Below are 22,800 nucleotides of genomic sequence, written 5' to 3'. Positions count from 1 at the left end.
GCACATCCTCCAGCAGGGTCCACATCCCTCTGGGGCTCTCTGTTGCCAGAGCTGGCCCCACACCAAGAATGAGCTCTACGGACACATCAATCATGACCTTACAAAAACCTGACTCCTTTCAGCCCTGGGGATGGACCAATGTGATTTAAGAACCATTTATTTCCCAGACTAATGCTGGCACCAGGCAGGATCCACAACAGACATGAGCCAACACTGACCCTCTCCTGGTGCTGGCAGCTGTACCACCTGAAGAGCCACCTTCACACTGCCAGGATGCTGTACCAGAAATACAGGCAGAAATCCCACAGGAGCAGTTTTTGGGTCCATTTTCCTGGGAAAGCCTGCAGGATCTGGCAATGCAGAGGCCCAGTTTACCCAAAAACACCTCAGTGGCAGAAACATGACCCCAAGAGAAGCTTCACCTGTCCCATCATCCCAATGCCTCCCAGCCTGAATTTCAGCAGTGCCTCCTCCAGTCGAGGAGGAACCACATTTCCTGTCCCATGCTGCAGGGACACGCAGGGACGCAGGCAGGCTTCCAAGGCACTTGGAGTTTGGAGTTCCCACTTGCAGGCAGGTGAAACACTGGGGCCTGCAGATCAAAACTGCATTAAATAACAACAAGCTGGGTTGTTTTTAGCAGCAGAGCAGAGGCGGCTCATATCACTGCTGCTTTTTCAGCAGCAAGGCAGACAGGAGCCCTCCCCGCCGCTCTGCCCCTTGCTCTGCCAACCACAAGCCCATCCACCAACCCCCAGCTCAGCTCCCTAATTTAGGTTACTGCAACACACACCAGAGATAGGTGTCCTCCAGGATTTGCAGGGTTTTTTTGACAAATCCAGCTGGCCCTCCATCACTTCTTGCACACAAGGACAACTCAAAGGATCTTAGAGCAAAGAGACCTTCATTAACTTTATGTGAGATCTCCGACCAGTCCAGATCCTCAGGGCTCCAGTCTGGTCTTCAAGACATCCCATGCTGACTTCCCAAAGCCTCTCCTAAGGTTCCAAAAGAGTGGATCTGGGACATACCCTCTTCATACAATCTACTCTAGGCTGCTACAACTTCCAGTTACACAGACATAGAAGTGGCTTCCCCAAAACAAAACAACACCCTCTCTGCCCATACAAAATGTGGGAATCTTGGCTTTTTAAGGAATAAAAATGTGCACATGAATGAAGAGCAGGACTGTCTCTTAAGCCAAATGCTGCTTCACACTCAAGATTATCCTACAAGAGAGACAAGGATATTCCACCCTGCCAGGAGCAGCTCTGTGTCCCTGAAGCCAGAGGAGCCCAGGTGTGCAGCCCAAAGCCCATGGCTGGGGACCATGGTGGGACCATGCCAAAGTGGCTGGACACTCACTGTCAATACCCATGCCTGCCTCATTAGGGACAGATACAATACTTGATTTCTTCCCAGTTCATCCAGGGTTTTCCCAAAATGAAATGGAGGGAAATCAAAGCCTGAGAGTGCTAGTTTATGTCTGTACAAATTATGCTGGAAGCCAGGCCAGTGAGCTGGCCTCTGCTTCTGTGCTTCTTCCCAGAGAAACCCAGCCTGTGGCAGGGCTGCTGCAGAGCTCAGCACTGGCAGGTGGGCTCAGGAGAGGACAATGTCCCCAAGGAGGAGCAAGGATGTTGCACCTGGGGATGCTGTCCTGTCCAGCCTGGATGAGGCTGCATAAAGACTTGAGAAATGGGCACAGGCAATGATGTGGGGAGCCATGACAGTGGAAATGGATAAGGGGATCATCTAAAGGGGGTGGGATATCAGCCTTGTGATCATACCAAAGGAGATTAGGAAGCAGGCAGAGGCCAGGCAAGAATAGTGCAGCAAAGTGCAAAAAAGGCTGGTGACAAAGTGAGTTTGGGATTATCCCCACGGAGAGAAACACTGCAATGAAAAGAAGCAACCCAGAGAGACTGGAGAGCAGAGGCCAAAGGCAAAGGTGTGGGAAGAGAGCGAATTAGCAAAGGCTCAACAACATGGCAAAACAACAGAAAGGCTCAACAGGCAGTATAGCACTGCCACTGAGAAGGGAGCCCCTGGCTGGCTGTGCCACCAAGCCAACAGATGGAGCAGCAAGGGGAATGTGGAGTTTGCAAGGCAGAGCCCTCCAGTCAAATCCAAAGCAGTCTCACACGGGTGGAGGAGCTCAGCGAGAGCTGAACAGTGGGACACTGTCAGTGTCAGGCTGCTGGCTGTGACAACAGGACCAGTAAGTGGGGCAGGAAAGAGGACTTGTCCCTTTGCAAGGTCGTGCAGTGCCACCTCCCTCCTCAGCCTCTGCCAGCAGCTCTCCCTTCCCATGGCCAGCAAAGACAGAGGCAGCAGTGCAGCATTCAGGGCTCATTTCTGTGCAGGACCCTCCCCATGGCACCTGAAACAGGGAATTGATTCGTTGCACATAATCCATGCAGCCCATCTACACACACAAATGCACCCAGAGTCCACAAGCTCAGTTCTGACAGAAGAGCAGCTCCAGCATACTCCTGCCACATCAGATCCATGCTTCCCATGAAGCCAACTCCTTCTCAGCCCATCTGAGGAATGTGGTGGGGTGCTGCTCACCACCTTCTCGGGAGCAAGGCGTTACGTAAGGGAAGACTCTTGCACTCCTCTTTCCCAGATGGAACAGCACCTCGCCCAATCTTTAACCTCGGGTTCCATATCACCTCCCACCACGTACTGACTGCAGGATTTCCTCCAGGTCACTCTCATCCTGCTAGGAATGGAGCATCCCCATGCCTCATGCATCAGAAAGGACAGGGTTATGCAATGACTAGAGTTTTGGGAGACCTTCCCCAGCAGCAGGAGGTGCCAGCTATTCATCAGCACAAATCCTCCTCCCCCTACTCGTCCATAAGGTCTCAATGTGTGCTCATGATATGGCTTGGGCACAGCCTCCCAGGGGGAAGATGCCCTCACTTTCCTGGGTGAGCATGAGAGCAGTCCCAGGGCTGCAGAGGACATGACAAGGTGTCCGAGCCATGACCTGCAGTCATTAAAATCCCAGCAGAATTGTGCAAAGGCAGAAGGAGGTGGCAGGGTGCTCGTGTCACACCATGGCCCTCAGCACCTGCTGGGAAGCAGAAGATGAGCTGGGGCACTGCAGGGACTGTCTCTGTCACTCTGCCAGGTTCAACTGCTCAGGAATTCAAATGTCACCAACTGGATTTGCTTCATCTCCCACTGCTGCAAGAATTCATCTTGTTCGGAGACCACAAACGAGCCTTGTGGATGCTCTCTGGATCCTCGCCATGCACGGGCATGCTGGCAATCAGGCTCCAGCTGAATCCACAACACTTCTAGTGTTGCCAGGAAGGCAGTGGGGAGGCAGCTGCTGTCCTCATCCCACTTCACTCCACAAGCTCCCTGTCACCCTTGACTCCTTACTGTGACCTCCTGGAATCACTTACAAGGTGCTGGTTAAGTCACACCAGCCTGCAGAGTCCCTGTTTCAGGACTGATGCTGTAGGAGCAGCTGAGGAGAGGTTTTTCACGCCACCACTAAGCTTCCTGCTGGAGCAGAGCTGGAGGCTGAGCTGTTCATGCTGCCCAGCAGCTCCTGGCTCCACTGCAGAGATGTCCACTTCATGCTCCAGCCACCTGTGTGCCACAGGAACACAGCCATTGCTTGTGCCTGGCACCCATCCCTGCCAGAGCACCTTCTGCCTGCAACACGTGAAAACGTGCCTGTTAAAGCCCAGCCAGGACTGGGAAACCAGGGGAGCAAGCAGCTGGTCACCCAGCAGATAAAAACCCTCTTCTCTCTTAGGGGAACCAGGCAGCCCCGAGCTGGAGGCACTGGGAAAGCCAACAGTGCTGACAGTGCAGGGTGCAGCCTCAGCACTGCCTGCTCTCTGCACAGAGCCAGTCCAGAGAACTTCCCAGAGGGGCCAATGGACACATGCCCAGGAGGGCCAGACTCAAGGAGAAGCTGTGAGTTGTTCACAGGGATTGTCTAAACTTCATTTTGGCACAGTGTGCCAGTAAGTCAGTGCAACTGTGCCTAGAACCCTTGCTCCTGTTGTGAGAGGATGTGCTGCTGCCATTGCAGGGAAGCAGAAGGGCACATGGAGCTGCTCCATCCACATCCTGGCTGTGACACTGGAGCAACACCAACCACATGAGGAGCTTTTCCACAGGCAGCTGGGCTCAGTCCCTTCCCTTTACTATGCTGCCACACCTGAAGAAGGGATAGATGGAGGGTGCAAACACACAGGGGGCTTGTGACCACCGTTGGGGATTGCTCCCTGTTGGGGGGGCTCACCAGCATCCCCCCAGCCAGCCAGGGCACCACCACAGCCTCGGTGCCACAAGGCTCCCCTTGCCTGTGCTGCTGGCACTGGGGCTGCTCTGGGCACTGCCAGCAAGTCAGCTGGCACCTGGGAGAGTGTGGGGAGACCCCCAGGAGACCCACCAGCCCTGTCCTCACATGCCAGACAACACAACTCCCCCACACCTTCCTTCCAGCTGGAGGCAGCCATCCTCTCCATCTCCCAGCGATGGAGTCGCACGCTCCAGTCCCAGGGATTTTAAAGGAACAACAAAACTGCGTGGAGCTGAACGGCCCTAAATCAGTTGCTAAAATTAAAAGCTGAAACTGAGCCACCAGCTAGGACTGGGGGGAGCTGTGCTGTGTGCCACATCCTCCTCGCTTCCTCACACGCTCCATGCTCGGTGTGTCATCCCTGCTTATCTTAGAACACGGGTGCTAGGTAGTCCTGAGAGGCTTTGCAATTCATTTGCACAGCACACAGCCCCCTTTGGTGTTCTCCTCCTTGCTGGGCCATCCTTCTGTCCCAGGCTCAGACTGGGAATGTCCCTGTTTCCATTCCTCTTTGCTCAGACAGCAGCTTGAGGTTAGACATTGCTTCAAGTCATCCATGTGAGCTGATGAAAGCAAAGAAACAGAGGCACCCCTTCCCCCTGGGGTGAAGGGTCTCCTGGGCTGCACTGCAAGTGGTGTGGACAGCAGCCTGAGGGGGATGTTTCCCCTCAGTTCTGCTCTTGTAATTCCACCTGGAATATTGCCTCCAGCTCTGGGGACCCCTGCATGAGACAGCCATGGACATGCCAGGGCAGGTCCACAGGAGGCCACAGAAACAGTCCAAGGGCTGGAACAACTCTGCCATGGAGACAGGCTGAGAGAGTTGTGGTTGTTCAGCCTGGAGAGGAGAAGCCTTTGAGGAGCCCTGAAGTGTGCTTGTAAGAGATGTAGATTTTTTACCAGGGCCTGTTGTGACAGGGCAAGGGGACTTGGGTTTAAAGAAAAAGCTAGCAGGTTAGACTGGACATAAAATGCCTTGTGCTGAAGGTTGTTAGGCACTGGAACAGGCTGCCCAGAGAAGCTGTGGATGCCCCATCCCTGGACATAGCCAGGAGTTCAAGGCCAGGCTGGATGGGGCTTTAAGCAAACTGTGCTAGTGAAAGATGTCCCTGCCTACTGCAGGGGGGCTGGACTGGATGACCTTTAAATGTCCCTTCCAAACCCAACCCAGATTCTGGTCCTCTCTGCTGGGCCACAGCCTAAAGCCTACCAATGGGAGACAGGCATGAAGCCTGGGTGCTCAGGGCTGTTCAATGAAGGGCAGCCAGAGGCTGGGGCAGAGCCATTGGCCCCAGAGATGGCTGGGCAGAAGCAAAGACAAACTGCTGGAGGGAGAGGCAGGCAGACATGCTTTACACCAGTAATACCTCAAACATCAAGGAAACCCCAACATCTCAGCTAGCAGCTCCAGCAGGGTGCACATGGAGCCAGGCAGGCCAGAGCCAGCTCCAGCACATGGCACAGCAGCACCAGGCTGCCAAGGGCTGGGGAACAGCTGCTGCCTCCCAGCTTGGAAAAACTCACACTTCAGGGCTGGTGAGACTGCTCCCACGCACGTGCACTTTACTTTCAAATCCTCTGGGCTGCGAGGTGTTTCAGAAACAGAAGGTGATATTATTGCAATCAGGAAAAGGCCGTTTCCATCAGGCAGCAGGAAGAACGAGTGCCACCACCAGCACTACGGCAGCGGAAAACAAAGTCTCGCCAAAGGATAACAAATCCTCCAGGTAGCAGAATGCAGAGCCTGGCAATTAGCACCTCCCACAGCATCAGCATCCTTGCCTGCCCTCAGCACACTTCCCCTTCCCACAGCAGGCCCCCCGTCCTGCCTGCCACCAGGACACTGCAGATGTGGCAGTGCCATGGCTCCAGGACAGGCAGGAGAGAACCAGCCCCCAAGATCCTCCCTGCAGCAGTGACAGGGAGTGGGAGGGCATTTGGACCGTGGGAGCTGTGAAACACTGGGCTTGATAGCTTGGGAGAGTTTTTCATTTTCACCTCAGTGAAGGCAGCCCGCCATGCAATTTACACCTTGCCCGCCCGCGCTTCCCAGGCCCAGCCACCCAGCTGCTCCCAGGGCTCCTCCAGGCAGCACCTGCAGAGTGGCAGCTGCCAGGCACGGACAAACTGAGAGCTAAAGGAGTGAGTCTGGGGCAGTTGGTGGGTGCAGGAGATCCCAGCACCCTGGGACAGCTGGCAGGGACCAGGCACAGGCTCTCAGGTCATGCTGGCAGCTACTGTGGGAGTCATGAACACTGTTCTCCTCCCTGGGATGGAGATTCCATCCTCTTCTCCAGCAAAAGGGAATATGCTCCAGCCCTACTTCACTAGAGGCCCTAACACACTCTGGACCTTTTCCTCTTCCAGCACCCACTTGAGCTGCAAGAGGAATCCTGCAGCACACAAAGAGGCATCCATCATCTACAGAGACGAGCCAGGTAGCAAGTCCCAGCAAGATAAAATCTCTCAGAAAGTAGCCACAGGCAGTCAGAGCCCCCAGTGGGGGCAGGACAAGCCTTGGACAAACTGCCAGCCCAGAGACGTTCAGGTACATCAATCCGTGTGCTTGCAGGGATGGATGGTACTGCCCCCAACTATGGGAATGTCACCTGCAGAATAAAGGCCAGATGGTGCAAACAAACATAATTCATGGGGCTTGGGTCCCCCCTGGTGTTACGGTTATTTGTTGGTAATTAGTCCTGAGGCAGAGAGTTGCAGAAATAAAGGAAACTTTTGCATTAAAAAAGTTAGTTTTCCTAAAGACTCAGTGCTTTCCACTTTCCCAAGTTCTGCCTTGCTCCTGTACCCACAATGGATAAAATACCAGATGGGGAGATGGTACTCACCAGCTTCCCAGAGCTCCATAATAACGTTCTCACACTCTTCCTCCTACCCGACCCCACCACCTCCCATCTTCTCCTCCTCCTTCCCCATCACAGCCACGCACAAGCTCTCTGAAGGGGACTTTGATTTTAACCATCCTGAAGCTCAAACACCAGATTTTCATCACAAGACAAGGAATCTGTGTAAATCCACATAATCTCTCCTCTCCTGAGGAACCAGTGCTAGGTTCCTGTCCCAGTTCCCAGGAACTCCATCACTATGGGAGCACATGGATTAACAGCTGCACACGAAAGGAGGAGGAAGAGACTGTGGGAGAGGAGGACCACAGCTGGAGAGGGCTGCCTCTGCTTCAGAGAGAGGATCTCCAGGGACAAACACACTCCTCCCAGCCCTCACAGGATGCTTCTCCAGCATTAATCACAATGCTGAAGGGGTTGATGCAATGATCTCTGCCACCACGGATGACTGGAGCAATGCTAAATCGCTTTGCCTGCTCTGCTGCCTTGGCAAGGCTGCCAGGAGCAGCAGCTGTGGCAATTTCTCTGTCTCCTGTCAAGATAGGGCCTTTCAGGAAAGGGATCATCATCCAAGATCATGTCCTGTTGTTCTACCTCAGCCAGGCAGCTCACTGCACTGCAGCCTCCCACCCAGCATGGGACACCACACAGGTAAAAAGAACCTCTCCAAAACTTGTGTCTTTGTCATGTTCCTCACAGGGAGAGTAACTCCTAACCTAGAGTGACATGCCCCACGCTGTCATGAGACTCTTGTGGTGACAGATCTTCCATGGACAGCCTAGAGAGCTCCTCATCCAGGTGGACATTTCTAACCCACCTTGATGGCTTTCCCTCCTGGGCCACCATTCACTTGAGTAGCTGCCCTTCTGCAACAAGAATGTCCAGACAGGCTGGAGGGTTGTGGTTCACAGCCTTCTCACACATGTCCTCACCTGCAACAAGTCCTGCCATGAAATCCTCTTGCAGCAAAGCCAAAGCAACAGCCATGGAGCGGGAGCAGCAGTGTCTGTGCCCACAGCACATGGGGGCTCTCAGTCTCCTGAGACAAGCTCTGAGCTGCCCCTTCCAAACCTCAACCCTTTACTCTTTGGATTGCAGGCATCTCTAGTTGTTCTTCCACAGCCTCAATCACCAGGACAAACTCTGGTGTCACACCAATGGCCCCAGGAGGAAAATGGTCGAGTGGAATAAATACCCTCCCTGTCCCTTCCTACCTCCTTGAACAACCTTGTCTTTCTGCAACGCCCCCAGCTCCCAGGCTTCATGGAATATATTTCACGATGAGCTAAGCTCAGCCTCACACCATCCCTTCACAGCTGAGAAAGCCAAAAAGGGAAGCTGAAGAACTTAACCTTGTTGAACTTGCACAGATAAAGCCACCAGCAGCCCAGGGCAAAGCCACGATGCAACTGCCTGATTCTCAGACAAAATAGTCCTCCCTCCCCACCCACAGGGACTTACTGTCAGGCTTGCTGGCCTCATTTGGAAGGCAAGGAAGATCCAGAGGAAGAGATCAAGTGGGTTTCAGCCTGGTTTGCTGAGGAGGAATAGGCAAGCTAATCACAACATCCCTAAGCACATCTCAATTACAACACATTGACAAATCTGAAGTCAGAAAGCAAGTTTCCAGGACAGAGGGATCTTCAAAGCTATCAGTTATGTGCAGCCAACTATGCAGAAAGATTGTTTGAGCTCTGGATTAGGGAAACCCTGCACTCACAGGCTTGTCTTGGGCGACAGGGATCCCAACCAGGCTCTCTGTAGGGCAGACACCCATGGGCCTACACTGGTTACCTTTGGCTCACTGCCCCTCCTGCTCGTCCTTCCCTTGCCCCAGCGACAGCTATCTCCACGTTTTAAATGCAAGCCAGGGCTTGGAACAAGTTCCTTCCTGAATGCTTACAAATGAACAAGAGGCATTTCCCTGGAGGCTTCCAGCAAAGCCACCTTCAAACCCCCACATCCAAGAGCTTGCACCTCTCTTCCCCAAAAACCTGACAAAGGGCAGAGAGACAGCGACAGCGGCGGGCTCCTGTGTGCTGACAATTCCGTGCTGACAATCCCCGGGTGAGCTGGGCTAATGAAGCCCCCGGAGCCCTCGGCGCTGCAGCCGCGGGCGGTACCGATTGCCCGGGGAAATCCCCAGCGCACCCACAGCGCCGGCGGCACGGAGCGAACGCGGAGCGAACACAGCCGGGCGGGCTGAGGCTGCTGCAATGCGGGACGAGCCGGCGAGCAGGGGTGTGAGGGAGGCCAACCCCGGCACCAGGCAGATTCACCAGGGGCAGCTCCATGTGTCCCCACACACGCCATTTCAGCGGCCATACGTGCTGGCCGCACTTCTCCATCGGCCCCGCTGCGAGCGGGCATGGCAAGGCAAGGCAAGGCGAGGCGAGGCGAGGCTGCCTTTCCTCCGCAGCTTTCACCTCCTCCTCCCTGGCCCACCAGGGACCCTGTGCAGTCCCAGCGGGCTCATTACCTTGGTGTGGAGAGCAGAGCACCCGCTGAGCAGCACAGTGCAGGGAGGCAGCGGCTGGGGGCCAGCAGGGACACAAGCTGAGCGCCTCCAGCCCGGGCTCTGCTGCCGGCAGCACGGGCAGCAGGGGAGGGAGGGGAGCAGCTGCTGCCAGCGACCTTTGCAGGCTGGCAACTGCTCCTCTGCCAGCACAGGATCGTGAGTTTGACTGTGCAGATCAATCAGGAGGAGAAATCAAAGCAGTTAGGCAAGGACAGAGCCCAGCCTGACTCTGTCCTTCCACAAGGATCCCATATGTTCCCAGATGTGCTCCATGAGCTGGTAATGCTCTGGAGATGCATCAAACCACTCAGCTTTTCAGATCTTTCTACCCTGGGAAGCCAACTCCCCATCTGTACCGCTGCTGTGCCCTCTCAGGTACCCCAACCACACACAGCCCTGTGTAACACCACTGACGGCAGCACAGCAGCCAGAGCTGCCCCACATCCTCATTAGTGCCCTGAGACCTGGAGGACATCCCTCCTCTTCCCAGTGCTGATGCCCCTCCTTAAACTCTGGGCACCTGGAGGATGGGGAGGCTTTTGGGGAAGCATATCTACACCTCTGTCCCATTGTGCCCCTCCCCAAGCAGCCACAGCTTGCCATGGGCAGGCAGTATGCTCTGCCTGGGCAGCTCTGTCCCAGGACACAGCAGAAAGCCAGAGCTGAGCCAATGCTATGGGTCCAAAAGTAGCTCCCCCCAGGAGACACAGCTTTGAGGGGAACTGCTGGGAGATGAAGGCAGTGTCTTCTTGGGGTGGCAGGACCTGGGTGGGACAAGTGGACTTGGCTGGCACCTAGAGATGCACATAAGAGAGGAGGAGGAAGATGCAAGAACAGAGAGGAGCTGATGGCTGTGTTCCTCCACTGTGAGCCCACAACATCTGGCAGCTCCTGCAGGCACAGCACCACTCTGCTTTGCTCATTCCTGCACTGAGAAGTACCTGAGCAAGTCTTTCTCCACACTGACCTCCTGATAAGCTTTTGCCAACTCACGGGCTGGTTACTGAATCACTGGGAGGACCTTACCCCAAGCTGTGAATCTGCACAGCGTGAAGAGCAGAGCAGCTGGCCCCAGCAGATGATAGATATCTACCTTCCTGCATGTCAAGGACCTGCCAGCAGCTCCAGGCAGAAATAAACCCCTGAGTTAATGACAGCAACCGGCCATCCAGGAGCAGGCAAAAATGCAGGTGTCCACAGTGGGAATGAGGCCATTGTTTCCCTCCCAGAGTGCTGTTATGTTACAGCCCTACAGAATGGGAACAGAGCCTGTCAGCAATGCTGAATGAAGCCAACAGGCAGCTGCAGACAGGGCCGCTCTGTGATCAGCCATGGCACATTCTCTTCCTCCCCCAGGGCCAGGACACCCCTTCAGGTTTCATTTGAAAGGCAACAGCCCCCAGTGCTGGGACTGGGGCTCCCAGACCAACCACTCTCCCAGCTGCCTTAGACCTCCACCTCTGACCTTCAAGCAGCCCCTTTGCTGAGTCCATCCCTGTGAAGATAAGGGAAAGAGACACAGTAGCAATTTAAAATGTACTAGGAGATTTTCTGGTTGGTGGTGTATGGAATGGGGGAACAGAAGAAGAAATTTCCAGGGGTTGTGTGATGCAAATGTGCCCATCCACAAGTTACCACTGTGATAAGCAGCCAGAGCCAGGGACTCAGAGCAGCTACTAACTTGCTGTCTCCACTGTACTCAGCTCTGTCACTCCTCTTCATCCCTGCAGGGTTGTTATAATTCCTCCCATTAGCAGAAGATGCAGGTAAAACCATCTGTCTGTGGAGCAAGCACCCGGTGGTCATTGTACAAGCCGCCAAAAAAAAAAAATCATTCCAATTACTCCATAGCGACAGCAAGTCCCAGGCATCCTTCTGCTCTGAGCCTTTGAAATGTAAAGCCATGCTGTTTGGTGTCATTTAATTTGGAGCTCAGCCTCAGATCAGCAGAGCCTTGCTGAGCTTTAGGAGGAGGCAGCCATGCAAAACATACATGTGCAAGATTCAGATGTCAGTGGCCTGGAAGACAAGCACACTCCAAGCTTCATCAGTAACTCCATTTCATGGCCCCAGCATCTCTCTTTTGCCATCCCAGTGCCAGAGGAGGCTGACTCTGTCCTTAAAGCTGTATTGAGTCTTTTCTCCAAATCAGTACTAGTTTCTCTCCGGTACCCAGGAGAGCTGACTTCCCATCACCATCTCCCCGCTGAGGAAGGTTTGCTCCTCTCCTCCACACTGGAAGCACATTCTTTTTCGGATTATGCACCCAGCCTAGCTGACCTGGCAGGGCAGAGGCATCTCACCTAAGGGAGAGCTTGTCTCTGACAAACCCAGCAGAAATGCATCTGCTCAAGCCAGGTGTGAGCCTCTGCCTCCTCACACTCACCACAGCACTGAGGAGCTCAAGAAAGGTGAATGTTGGGTGGGCTGGGGACAAAGAAATGGGTTGGACTAGAGGCACCATCAGGTGCTGCTGATCACTCTTGAGGGTAACAGGCACCTTCCATCTCTTACCAACACCAGGCACTGCACTGGATCCTGAGAGAAATCAGCTCAAGGGTGACAGAGGACAAGCCCCTCTGCCCACTGTGGTCTGACAACAGGGGAACAAATGCCTTTCCTTGTTGCCATGCACTCAGAGAGGTGCCAGGTGACCCACCCAGCACAAGGGCCATGAAGGCAAAGAGAGCTGCCATGACATGTTGCTCACTTGGGATGGAGCAGGGGAAGCAGCTCAGGAAGCCTGGACATCCTGCCATGCTGCAGACCTCCATCAGCTGCCTCAGGGCAGCTCTGATCTGGAGTAATCCCTTCCAGCCCCAGGCATGAGTGGTGGAGTTAGAAACTGCCAACATTTCTATTACAGGCTCTGATTTTCCCTGGTGTGGCTGGAGCACAGGCTGAAATCAACTGCCACATGCTGGAAAAGGAAAGACACAGAAGGAGTCCTAGACTGAGGGCTCACAGGCACTCTCCAAAAGCCTGCAAGCCAATAATTAAGCATAGCTCAACCTTCCTCTTTCAAGGAGCTCATAGACCAGTCTGCAAACTGCTCTGGAGCCCTCAACAGCTGAGGCAGCTGGATACTATGAAGATGAAACCAGTCCTGGCAAATCCAGAGGAGTTCAGAGGGCCAGGATTTGGCAGCCTACTGGGACAATCCAAGTTGTCCTGACAATAAACAGGCAGTGGGTGTTTGCTCCTCAAAGCAGGGTGGGATATACTGGCTGTGTGTAGGTCTGCCCTGAACCATACACCTCTCCACACCCTGCACCCACTCCCCAAAGGCCCTGAGGCCCTGTGGGTCCAGGCAGAGTGACAGCCAGCAGGCAATAGCACAGAGAGAGGAAAGCACATCCTGAGCCCATGAAGGCCTCCCCAAGATGTGAGCAGCTCCACAGAACTCCACACCTGTCACTGTCATGAGGAGCGGCCACTCTGGACACCTCCAGCCTGCTCCTCTGCCCAGGGCCACCAGCACACAGCAGCATCAATTCAAACAGCATCCACAGGGCAGCAGCTGCTGCAGGCAGGCACAGCTGACAGAGCTGTGTGTGTGTATCTCTTGTGTATCTCCCTGTCAAACAAAGAGACCCTGAGGGACTCCCAGTATGACCCTTTGCTTCAGAGCAAACAGCTGGGCTCTGCCACCTCGCTGGTGCCCCAGCCTCTGGTGCAGCCCCAAAGCTTGTGCCTTGCCTATGGCACACAGGCTCTAGGCAGGAGGAGGAGGAAGAACTGATTTTGTTCTTTCATCCCTGTGATCTGATCACCACCCAGCCTCGCGACTCATCCATCCATATTTTGACTCACTGCAGAAGAGAAATGTTTTCACTCTCCTGCCCTCCCCAAAGCGGGGCCTTTCCTACCGTTTTATACCTAACTAGAATTGAAAAAGTGCAAGTTAGTCATAGCACAATGGTCCCTTTTCTGGAGGTAAAAATGCCACTGCTTTCAAGTGTATTATCTGCCTGCTCCACAGGTTTCAAAGTGGGAGCTTCACAGCCAGGGAAACTGGGCCAACAGCATTTGTTGGAAAAGAGCAAAATTTCTATGAAGATGTTTCTCATTTGATCGGGTTCATTTTCCTATTTCTTAAGCCTGGCACAGCTGGCAAGGTCTGGCTCAGAGGGCTATGGGGAAGAACCTGTCCAGACAAAACTCATTAGGACTCAGCTAAAATAATTGCAGAGAGGCAAATCAATCTCATCCTTGAATTAATTGACTAGCTGTCCAGAAGGGAAGACCCCAAGGTTCAGGACACTGTCGCTGCTGGAAAGAGCTGGACACGTCTCCAATGCCTGACAAAGAAAACCTTTCGAACCGATTGCATCCTCTGGGATTCTCTATAAATACATCTGGGGAGAGCACACGTACAGATCAAGTCGATAAAGAGATCTGACAGAAAAGCACTGTAGTGTTTTACTCTCCCTCCTTGCCCAAGGCAAACCATTTCAGTTCTTTCTCTTCCTTGGACAGCCGTATGAAATATCCCTGGCTTCTCCCGTGATCATTAATCCTCGTTGCAAAGAGGGGGAAGCAAATCTTTTGTCTGAGAAGATTCATCTCTGTGAGAATCTTGCAAGGTTGAGCAAGTCATTCCAAGGCTGCTCTCCCAACTTTCCAAAGCAGCAGCTTGGGAAGGTGAGGTGGATTCCTACTCCCTCCTGGGACCAAAATGCCTCCAAACAGGACCACTGAGTGACAGCCAACAGGGGTCCAGCCTTTTGGCTGCCAGGCCATCAGGGATGCCCACACAGTTTGGCATGCATGGGAGGGCAGGCACTGGAAGTTCACTCTTCTCCCAGGAGCTGCCTTTGGAAATGTTCCTGAAAAAGGAGCTGGGATAGCAATAGGCTCAAAATGCTGGATGTCACAGGAAAGTGCCCACTGTGGCAGCAATCTGGGGCTGAGCTGCCAGCTGGAGAAACCTCCACAGGAATGTGGTGGAGGCCCCATAGCCAGAGGCTTTCAAGATGCAATTCTGTGCTACATAACCACACTCCTTTTCCTATAAAAGGCTGTACCAGACTCTCTTTGCAAGCCCCTTCCAACCTGGTCTGTTCCCATTTTGTGATCAATTAGAACTGGGAGGCCATGGAGGCAGGAGCCTGCATACCACACATGTGCATCCCACACCCTGCTTCCCTAGAATCAGGACTCCCCTGCCTGCTGCTAGGACAGACTCTTGCACAGAGTCAACAAAAAGTTGAGGAAAACCTGGGTGATTTCACACATGCCACAAGCTGCAGAGGCAGGGAAGGAGTCTTTTTAACTACCAAAACTCAAAACTGGTCAGCAAACCTCTCCTGCTCAAAGTAGCAATGCTGTCAGAGCTGCAGTTTGCACCTGCTCCCGTGCAGGAGCCAAACAGCAGAGCTGAAACAGAAGCTGCACAGTTCGCTTGCAGGAGGAAAGGTGTGTGCAGGCACAGGCAGCAGGAATGGCACCAGCACAGGCTGGGAAACCAGCACACACTGACTGGTGCACACCGACGTGCCTGGCACAGGCAGCACTGAACATGAAGCATGGTCAGTGTTAATTCACAGCCTGCCCACAAGGACCAGGGAGAAGGTGACAGCAGATGAGTAGTGGCGTGGGGCTGCCACATTCCTCTGGGGAAGGGACAGTGGGGCTGCCTGCTGCGGGTGGCAGGAGCCGTGACGCAGAGCCCCGGGCCCCATATGTTCCATTAGCTGCACAGGAGGAGCGCAGTCCCTGCAGACACAGGTTAAACAGAGCTGCTCCGAAGCACTGCACAACCCTGCCCACCAAAGCCCCTCCACCTGGCTCAGCCCCCAGCCCGACCTCGTGGGCATCCTGCCCTCCCCTGCCCGCTCCACGCTGAGGGCGAGGTCGCTCACGCTCGCGGGACTGAAACATCTTTGGGTGGTTTTGTTTTGTCGCTAAAAATATTTAATAACTAAAAGCTGCTGCGAACGTGAGAACTGATGTGATGTGACATCCAGCTGGGGGGTGCCAACCAGCAGTGAGCAGGCTGTGCTGCAGAGAGGCCACTGAAAACCAGCTGTCAGTGCAGGTCAGCGAGAGATGAAGGCGCCCGCACAGGCACAGACACCCCGGGGTCCCTCTGCACACCCTGCCGTTCCATGTCACCTTTGGGACAGGCTGGAGCATCACAGTGCCCACCCTTCACCTGCTCCTCCTGCCCAGCCCGAGATCCAGAGCTTCACTGCTCCTGGCAGAGAGCACACACCAGCCAAGGGTGCTCTCCAGCACTGCACAAGCCACTCTGGTCCTTGTCTTCAACATCAGCCAAGAAGGGTCCATGAATAGTGCACAAGCCACATGTGACATGACCTACAGCCCAGCTTGGGACCATGCAAGGGCTCCCAAAACACTTTCCCTGGAGCCTCTATCCTTACTCCAAATATATGACAGCCCACAGCCAAACAGCCTGTCACACTGTCAGCTCTGGTCTCGTCCCTGACATCAACAGAAGATGGACACATCAAATCCTCTATGACTCTCTAGGATTTTTTGCCCATTATTATTTGATGTGTGAGGATCATTTCCCAGCAGTGTCAGGTAACCTCCTGTTTTCCTGGGAACCCTAAAGACCTACACCCATGAGCACACGGGCTTAAACTGAGGGTTATCCCACCCAGCCAAGCAGCTGAGCCACCACTCCTAACCCCAGCACCCTCTTTAAACAAATCAATTCCCACAGTCATGCGGGAAAAAGGCAGGAGAAGGATCCAGGGCTCCATCTTCCAGAAATTCACTGGCATATTCTGAAGAGTAACCCACTGATGCAAAGAGGAAGAACATCAACTGGATGAGTCTTGCCAGACCCACATGATAAGACACTGAGGGCAGCAAAGCCCCAGGTTAGAGGTGCTAAGTTTGGATAAAGGTATCCTGCTCCTCCTTCTCTCTAGAGATGTGGATATGTGGCTTTGAGTGGCCCTGGCTCAGCAAGGGCTCCACCTTGGGCAGCAGTCTTCAGCCTCTGGTCCCCAGGGCTTGCAGGAGAGCCAAGGAGCTCACGAGGACAAATGAAGCTGTGGTCCAAGAACACAGGACTGAGCATCTGTTAGTAATTCCTGGACCTCTGGAGGAAAATTCAGGCAGCAGTTGATTGGCTGAAGCTGCCACTGCGATCAGCTCTCACGCACGTGCAGACTGAAGCCTGAGCTGCTCACACACGACAAGCTGGCATTTAAAAATGCTTCATGCACAGAGCCCGGAATAAATAAACTAAATCATCCAGGAGAAAGAATTTAAGTGGAAAAACATCCCAATAATTGAGCCCTTTTTGTAAATGTTTTATCAGCTCCCAACCCCCAATCCCAGCCTCCCAACACAGCCAAGCAAAAGGATGGCCTTTAAAGCACAGACCACCTGGGATGGGAACACAGCTCCACAGACCTTCATTTAAAACTGCTGGGAGAAAAGGATTTTCAACAGATCTGAGCAAAGGCAGCAGGCTCAGCAGCGTGGTCAGCTGAGCCAGAGGGGAAAGATGAGGTGCAGCCTCGCAAGGGTGCTGAGGCTCAGCTGCCATAAAGGATCATTTAAGCTCCCAGCTCCCCCCAGACAGAGGTATCCATGCTCTGGAGCTGTTTGGGGCACTAGGTAGGGGAGAAATGTCTGAAGGATGGCACAGACCCTGGATAGGTCAGCCAGGGGAAACCTCAGCAGCACCAGTGAGAAGGGAGGAGTGTTCACTGAGTATTTCTGCACTGAAATTAGGACAGAGTCAGATGACATGGGCAGAGGATGCGGGTGAAATGTTTGTTCTTCATGACAAGATAAAACACATGGCTCGCAGGCCCAGATAACACACATTTCAACATGCTGAACTCCCTGCTGACAAGCTGTCCACATGTCAAAGGGTGATCTCTGGCCAGCTGGAGATGCTAAAAAGTCCCAGGAGAGACAGCAGCCTGTACCTGCCAACATTCAATGGGTAAATAACTGACTTGAACAAGCACAGACTGCCCAGGCAAAGCCAGCCAAGACAAAATACACGGATGGCTGCAACTGGGCCAGATCACCAGGAAGCAAAGGAGATCAGCATAATTAATGCCAACCAACACTCGTTTACAGCTGTCAGATCCTGTTGGCAAACAGGATTTGTTTTAGTGGGGAGGGAGGGCTTGACTGATAAACAAACCAGCATTTGTGCCATTCAATCCAGCTCAGAGGAGATGCAGGACTTGGCATCATTTCCCATCTTTAACTGAGGAACCACAACTCCATCAAAGGGCAGAGGCACGTGTCTGAGGTTGCTATTAGCTGGCTCAGATCAAACCCAGGACAGGGGGGCTGTGGCAGGGGACAAGGCCTCCACCAGAGATTCATGTGCTACAGCAATATGACAATTGCTGAAATAAAAGTATCTGCCTGAGCTACTGACAAGTCATAGAACTTTTTAAGCTCAAAATAGGTCCAAAAAAGAAACTGGAAATTAGGGTCAGAAAATATGGAAAACATTGGAAAATGTGGGAACTTTAAAAGGTTTTTGTATTTAGCTTAGCAAAGAGAGAGGCAAGAGGTGACCACATCCTAAACTGCCATAGCTGACAAGGGGACAAAAGCTTGCTCCAAGCTGATGGTCCAAGGAATAACACATTTCCCTGGCTGTAAACAGGAACAAGCCACATCTTTCCAGCACCTTGTGGAGCTCCTTTTATGGGGAGCTGAGGTGTGGAGGAGCACGACAGCCTCTGTCAGGCAGGAGCCAACCTGACAGTTCCCAAATATCTCCTGGCATCACAGAGTCCATGCCAGCCATTCTTGCCTGAGATCTGCGTTGTAAAGGAGTGATTCACAAGCCCATGGAAGTGGGAAACTTGTGATTACAGAGACCAGGGGAAGGAAAAAAGCTGGGGGTTTAGCTGAACTTGGAGGATACCTTTAAAAGACCATCCAAAGAGATAAAACCCCAGTTTTCCAAGTTAGGCAGTCAGACTTTGAGGTCAGTCAGCTGGTGCTCTGGAGGGTGCAAAGCAGTCAGAATGATGCTGGCATCCACTTCCACATCTGCCTTGGCTGAAGACCACAAAACTGACCCAAAAAAATCACAAAAAAAGGCCATGTTGAAGCAGGCACTTCTAGGGCTGTAGTGGGAGACACCTGCCAGCTCTGCCTGGGATGCAATTAGCCACCTCTCTATGCCAGAGAAGACCAACAGCCAGGAGGGCCCAGCAGGTGCCAGAATGGATGCAGAGAAAAGCAGGGACACACAGCCCACCACAGAGAGCTCATTATAGCTAAAGCAGGAGAAACACTCCTTGAAATGGCAGGAGGTTGCAGGGGAATAAGCTGCTCCCAGAGCTGTCAGAAAGGGTCCCCACCAGAGAAGAGCTCTCTCCTTTGCTCCCAGGAGCTGGGAGTGCCTGGTCTGACAGGCAGCTGGGTTGTGGGCCAGGAGTGCACATCCCAGGAAAGCAGGACATACCTGCCTGGAGGCAGAGAGAAGCAACATCAGAGGTTATTAGGGAGGAAATGCTTTCAAGGGACACTAAATAACCCCAGCCTATGCCTTAAATAACCCATGTTCAGAGTAATGAGCCAGCAGCCCCTCCTGGGCTCCTCAGAAGGCAACTCTAGCCAGTAACTCACTGCCATCCCAGGGGAAGGATGTCCTCTTACCTGCCAAGGATGGCTGCAGCCATTTCCCCACAGCTCCCAAAAGCCAGGCCTGCACCAAAAGTCTCACAGAAACACCAGCTCCTGTGCTCACAAGAGCCAGGGGGGCAGAGATGCAGGCTGCAAGGACAGCCTGGACATGAGACCCCCTGCTCCATGCCAGCTCATCTCCCTCCCACCCTTAATGAAAGGAGACTGTCACCCTACTGCTCTTTTTAAATTCTTGTTATAAATTTGTTTTTAACTTTTCCTTCCCTCTAAAGCCATGGCAGACTGGGAAACACAAAGTTCAGACTGCCAAAAGCCAGCACCACTGCACCCTCACTGCTTGGGAAACACGAGCCACAAACACTCCTGGTAACTTCTGCACAGCAGCAGCAAGCCCAGAGGGAGCCACAGGTCTCATCCAGCAGCCTTTGGGACTGGATGTCCCCAAGTTAACCCCACAGATGCCATGGGAAGGCTGCTGGAATGCCATCTGTGCTAAGGCTTCTTTCAACTCTGGCCCAGAGTTCCTCCCCAGCTCTCGCTGCCCTGATCCCTAAGCTGGACCCCAAACCCTCAGTTCCTTTGCCCAACATAACCCCCTCCAGTTCCCTTCTCCTCCCATTCCTCTTCTCTATTTTCAGCATCTCCACAGCTTTCTCCACTCTCCCTCCCCACCTTGCAACTTTCTTCCTGCCTCCTTCAGCTCCCTCTCCATCCCCAGCTCTCCCACACCTTCTTTCTAGGACTAGGCAGCCATGTCATCCTCCCTCCACTTCAGCTAATTCCCTCTCTCCATGGGAGCCAGTATTTCATCCCTGCCACTGAGTCCCCTTTCATGCCTCATGGCTTTTGCCTTCCAACCTCCTGAGATGGGAGAGCTGTGAGGGACCAGCTCTTGGCAGGCCTGACCCCCAGCTGTCATTAACAGCACCTTCCCCAAAGCAGGCACACAGGAAATAAATAAGTAAATAAATAAATAAAGCAAATCTGTCTCGCTGCTCTCTCGGGTTGCTTAAGGGAGTTGGGCTCTGGGGGTGGGATGAAGGATGCTATTTGGAGAAGCTGTTTCCATGGCAACCCCCATTCCCACCACTGAGCGGGCACAGGTCACCTGTTTCCATGAAAGTTTCCCCCTTCCCTCCCCATCCCTCCATCCCAGGAAGTGCCAGCACAGCCCCAGGGGTGCAGACAGTCCAGGCTGAGGGAGAAGTGGCAGGGATGCTGCTGGCAGGGCTGCAGTCTCCTGAGTGCCCTGTGCCACACTGGGGAAAGGCAGGGCATCCCCAGGGTGCAGCGTGCAGGGAGCAGCAGCACCCACTGCCCTCTGCCCCTCCCAGCATGGCAAACCCACCCTCCCTCTGCCCGTGTCCCCATGGTCAGTGCCAGATGGGCAGGGGGCTGATCCTGAGTCCTGATCCTGTTCTGCTGCAGGACATTCAGACAGACACAGGCACCCTGACCCCCGTGCTGCTGGGACTGGGCCAAGATCAGAATGTGTCCCCTCCCTCTGCAAGTGCCTGTGGGTGTCTGTTTCCCTATGATTTCAGTTATTGTAAATGGAAAGGGACCACTCCCATTACACACTGCCAGGTGCTCCCAGAGCAGCCTGTGTTCCCTTTTGAGCTCTCACAGCTCCATCTCTCCTGTGACAGATGTGCTGCTGGGCCCTTCCCCAGCTCAGGCAGCCTCAGCCCGGTGTCTCCGAGCGCTCCCGCCCGCTCAGCCCCCTCCGTGCACGCCCGCCACAGGGCTGGCAGCTCTGCCTGGTGCCCCCACAGAGAAACGGGCACAGCTCCAGCAGGAGACACACAGCATGAGAACAGGGGTTCTGCTTTCCACAATGGGGGAACAGCAGTGCTGGTGTCACCTACTGCCAGCACTAATGCACGTTCCCCCAGGAGCAGCGGGCAGCTCCCTGCGGCCAGGGTGGACAAGAGGCTCGGCAGAGAGCCCCCAGCTGAAGTTCCAGGATTGGCACCCAGGCAGCCATGCTGCAGCACAGCGCAGGCTGGAGGGATTCACACGGTTCCCCCACAAGGCTGGGAGTTTCGCCAGGAAAAGCAAGTTTATAAATAGTGTGTTTCAACACGAACAAACCAAAGCGTCAGAACTCGACAGTCAGATAAGCCAAGGGCTGAGCGTGGCCCCTCCACAGCATCCTCCCCCACTGGGAAGGACAGTCCCTTCCCTCCAGCATCCAGCTAGCCAGGACCTTCCTTGCTCTCTGGAAAGCCTGCATCTGGAGGTGTCTGTGGCAGATGTGCTGCTTGGGAACACCCCTGCCCCAGCTACGCTGGCAGCCAGAGCAAGGCAGCAGAGCTGGCTTCAAAAGGACCACAAGCAGCAGGGATGGCCACTCGGGGCAAGGGCAAACACAGCCCACAGCAGCCAGCTGCCCAGCCAGGGCCAAGGCCCACAGATTTCAATGTATTGCTTGAAAGAAAGTTTTCATAAGCCTGCAGGCCAGAAAGTTTCTAACTTCTCCTCCTGTTCCTGAAGAAGACAAGCTGCCCCACTGGTGAGGCTGGCACTCAAAACAGAAGCTCCACAGCACGAAGCATTACACCGAAGGGCACATACCTGCCAGATCCTAACAACAAGAAAGAAACTCAAGGGGAAAATCAGCTCTTATCTCTGTGTTAAGGAGAAAAACAGCAAGTTATTAGACAAGAACTTGTTTCTAATAAACACGAAACAGCAGAAAAGACACCCCTGTGCCTACCAAGCGAATGGAAGGACATCCCTGCTGGGGAACTACCTGCCAGATTGCAAAAGGAGGAGATCTTGATGGCAGTGCCCAAGGGAAAATATCAAGACATGGCACGTCAGAGCAGCCCCATCAGCTGTCAGGAAGAGAAGCCTCTGACAGCCCACTGAACACAGGCAACGCTCCTCACGCCACACTCGCTTACCTTGATGTAAGTGTCAAGGGCTGGGTGGACACGGTTGACTGCCAGATGGATGGACAACGGTGTAGTGAAGGGGAAGGTGGCCATGACCACGTGGCTGGGAGCAGGGAAGCTGAAGATCTTGAAGCCATACTTCTGGAACCGTTTGATCTGCTCCTCCGACGGCTTCGCGTCTCCCTCGCTCAGGATGCGGCCGATGGCGAAGCGGCACTTTTCTGGAGACACCTGATGGAAGGGGACAGACAGACAGTGTCAGAAGAAAACACAGGCTTGGAACTGGCCAAAACCTCAGCTTGCTGAGGTTGGAGGCAGAAGATGACCATAAACCAGTAAAAGCAATGGCCCAGCATGATCAGGCACACCAAAGCAGGTGCCCAGTCCTAACCCAGGGTGATCCAGGCCTAAATCATCTACACTCCTCCCAGCCTAAATGCACAGCCCAGTGGGGAAGGTGCTGCTCCTTTCCTTGGAGGGTAGATGGACTTGCAGCAGAGAAGAGCTAAACCCCACCAAGCTGCTCACTCAAACCTGTCCCAGGTGACAGTCCCTGCAGGAAGTGTCTCTCCTGAT

General features: G+C 53.8%; 1 protein-coding gene across 1 annotated transcript in view; it reads right to left on the bottom strand.

Moving 5' to 3' along the window:
* TEX264 (testis expressed 264, ER-phagy receptor) overlaps window positions 1-22,800 on the bottom strand; it is a 38,972-nt gene that overhangs the window by 8,634 nt on the left and 7,538 nt on the right. Inside the window, exon 4 of the mRNA XM_064724334.1 lies at window positions 22,234-22,455. Within this exon, the coding sequence (XP_064580404.1) occupies window positions 22,234-22,455 (222 nt within the window). The remainder of the gene's footprint in view (window positions 1-22,233; window positions 22,456-22,800) is intronic.

The sequence above is a fragment of the Zonotrichia leucophrys genome, chromosome 12 (genome assembly GCF_028769735.1).
Source record: "Zonotrichia leucophrys gambelii isolate GWCS_2022_RI chromosome 12, RI_Zleu_2.0, whole genome shotgun sequence".
Classification (NCBI taxonomy): Eukaryota; Metazoa; Chordata; class Aves; order Passeriformes; family Passerellidae; genus Zonotrichia; species Zonotrichia leucophrys.
Note: the sequence above shows the minus strand (reverse complement) of the source record. Positions and strands in the feature narration are given on the sequence as shown.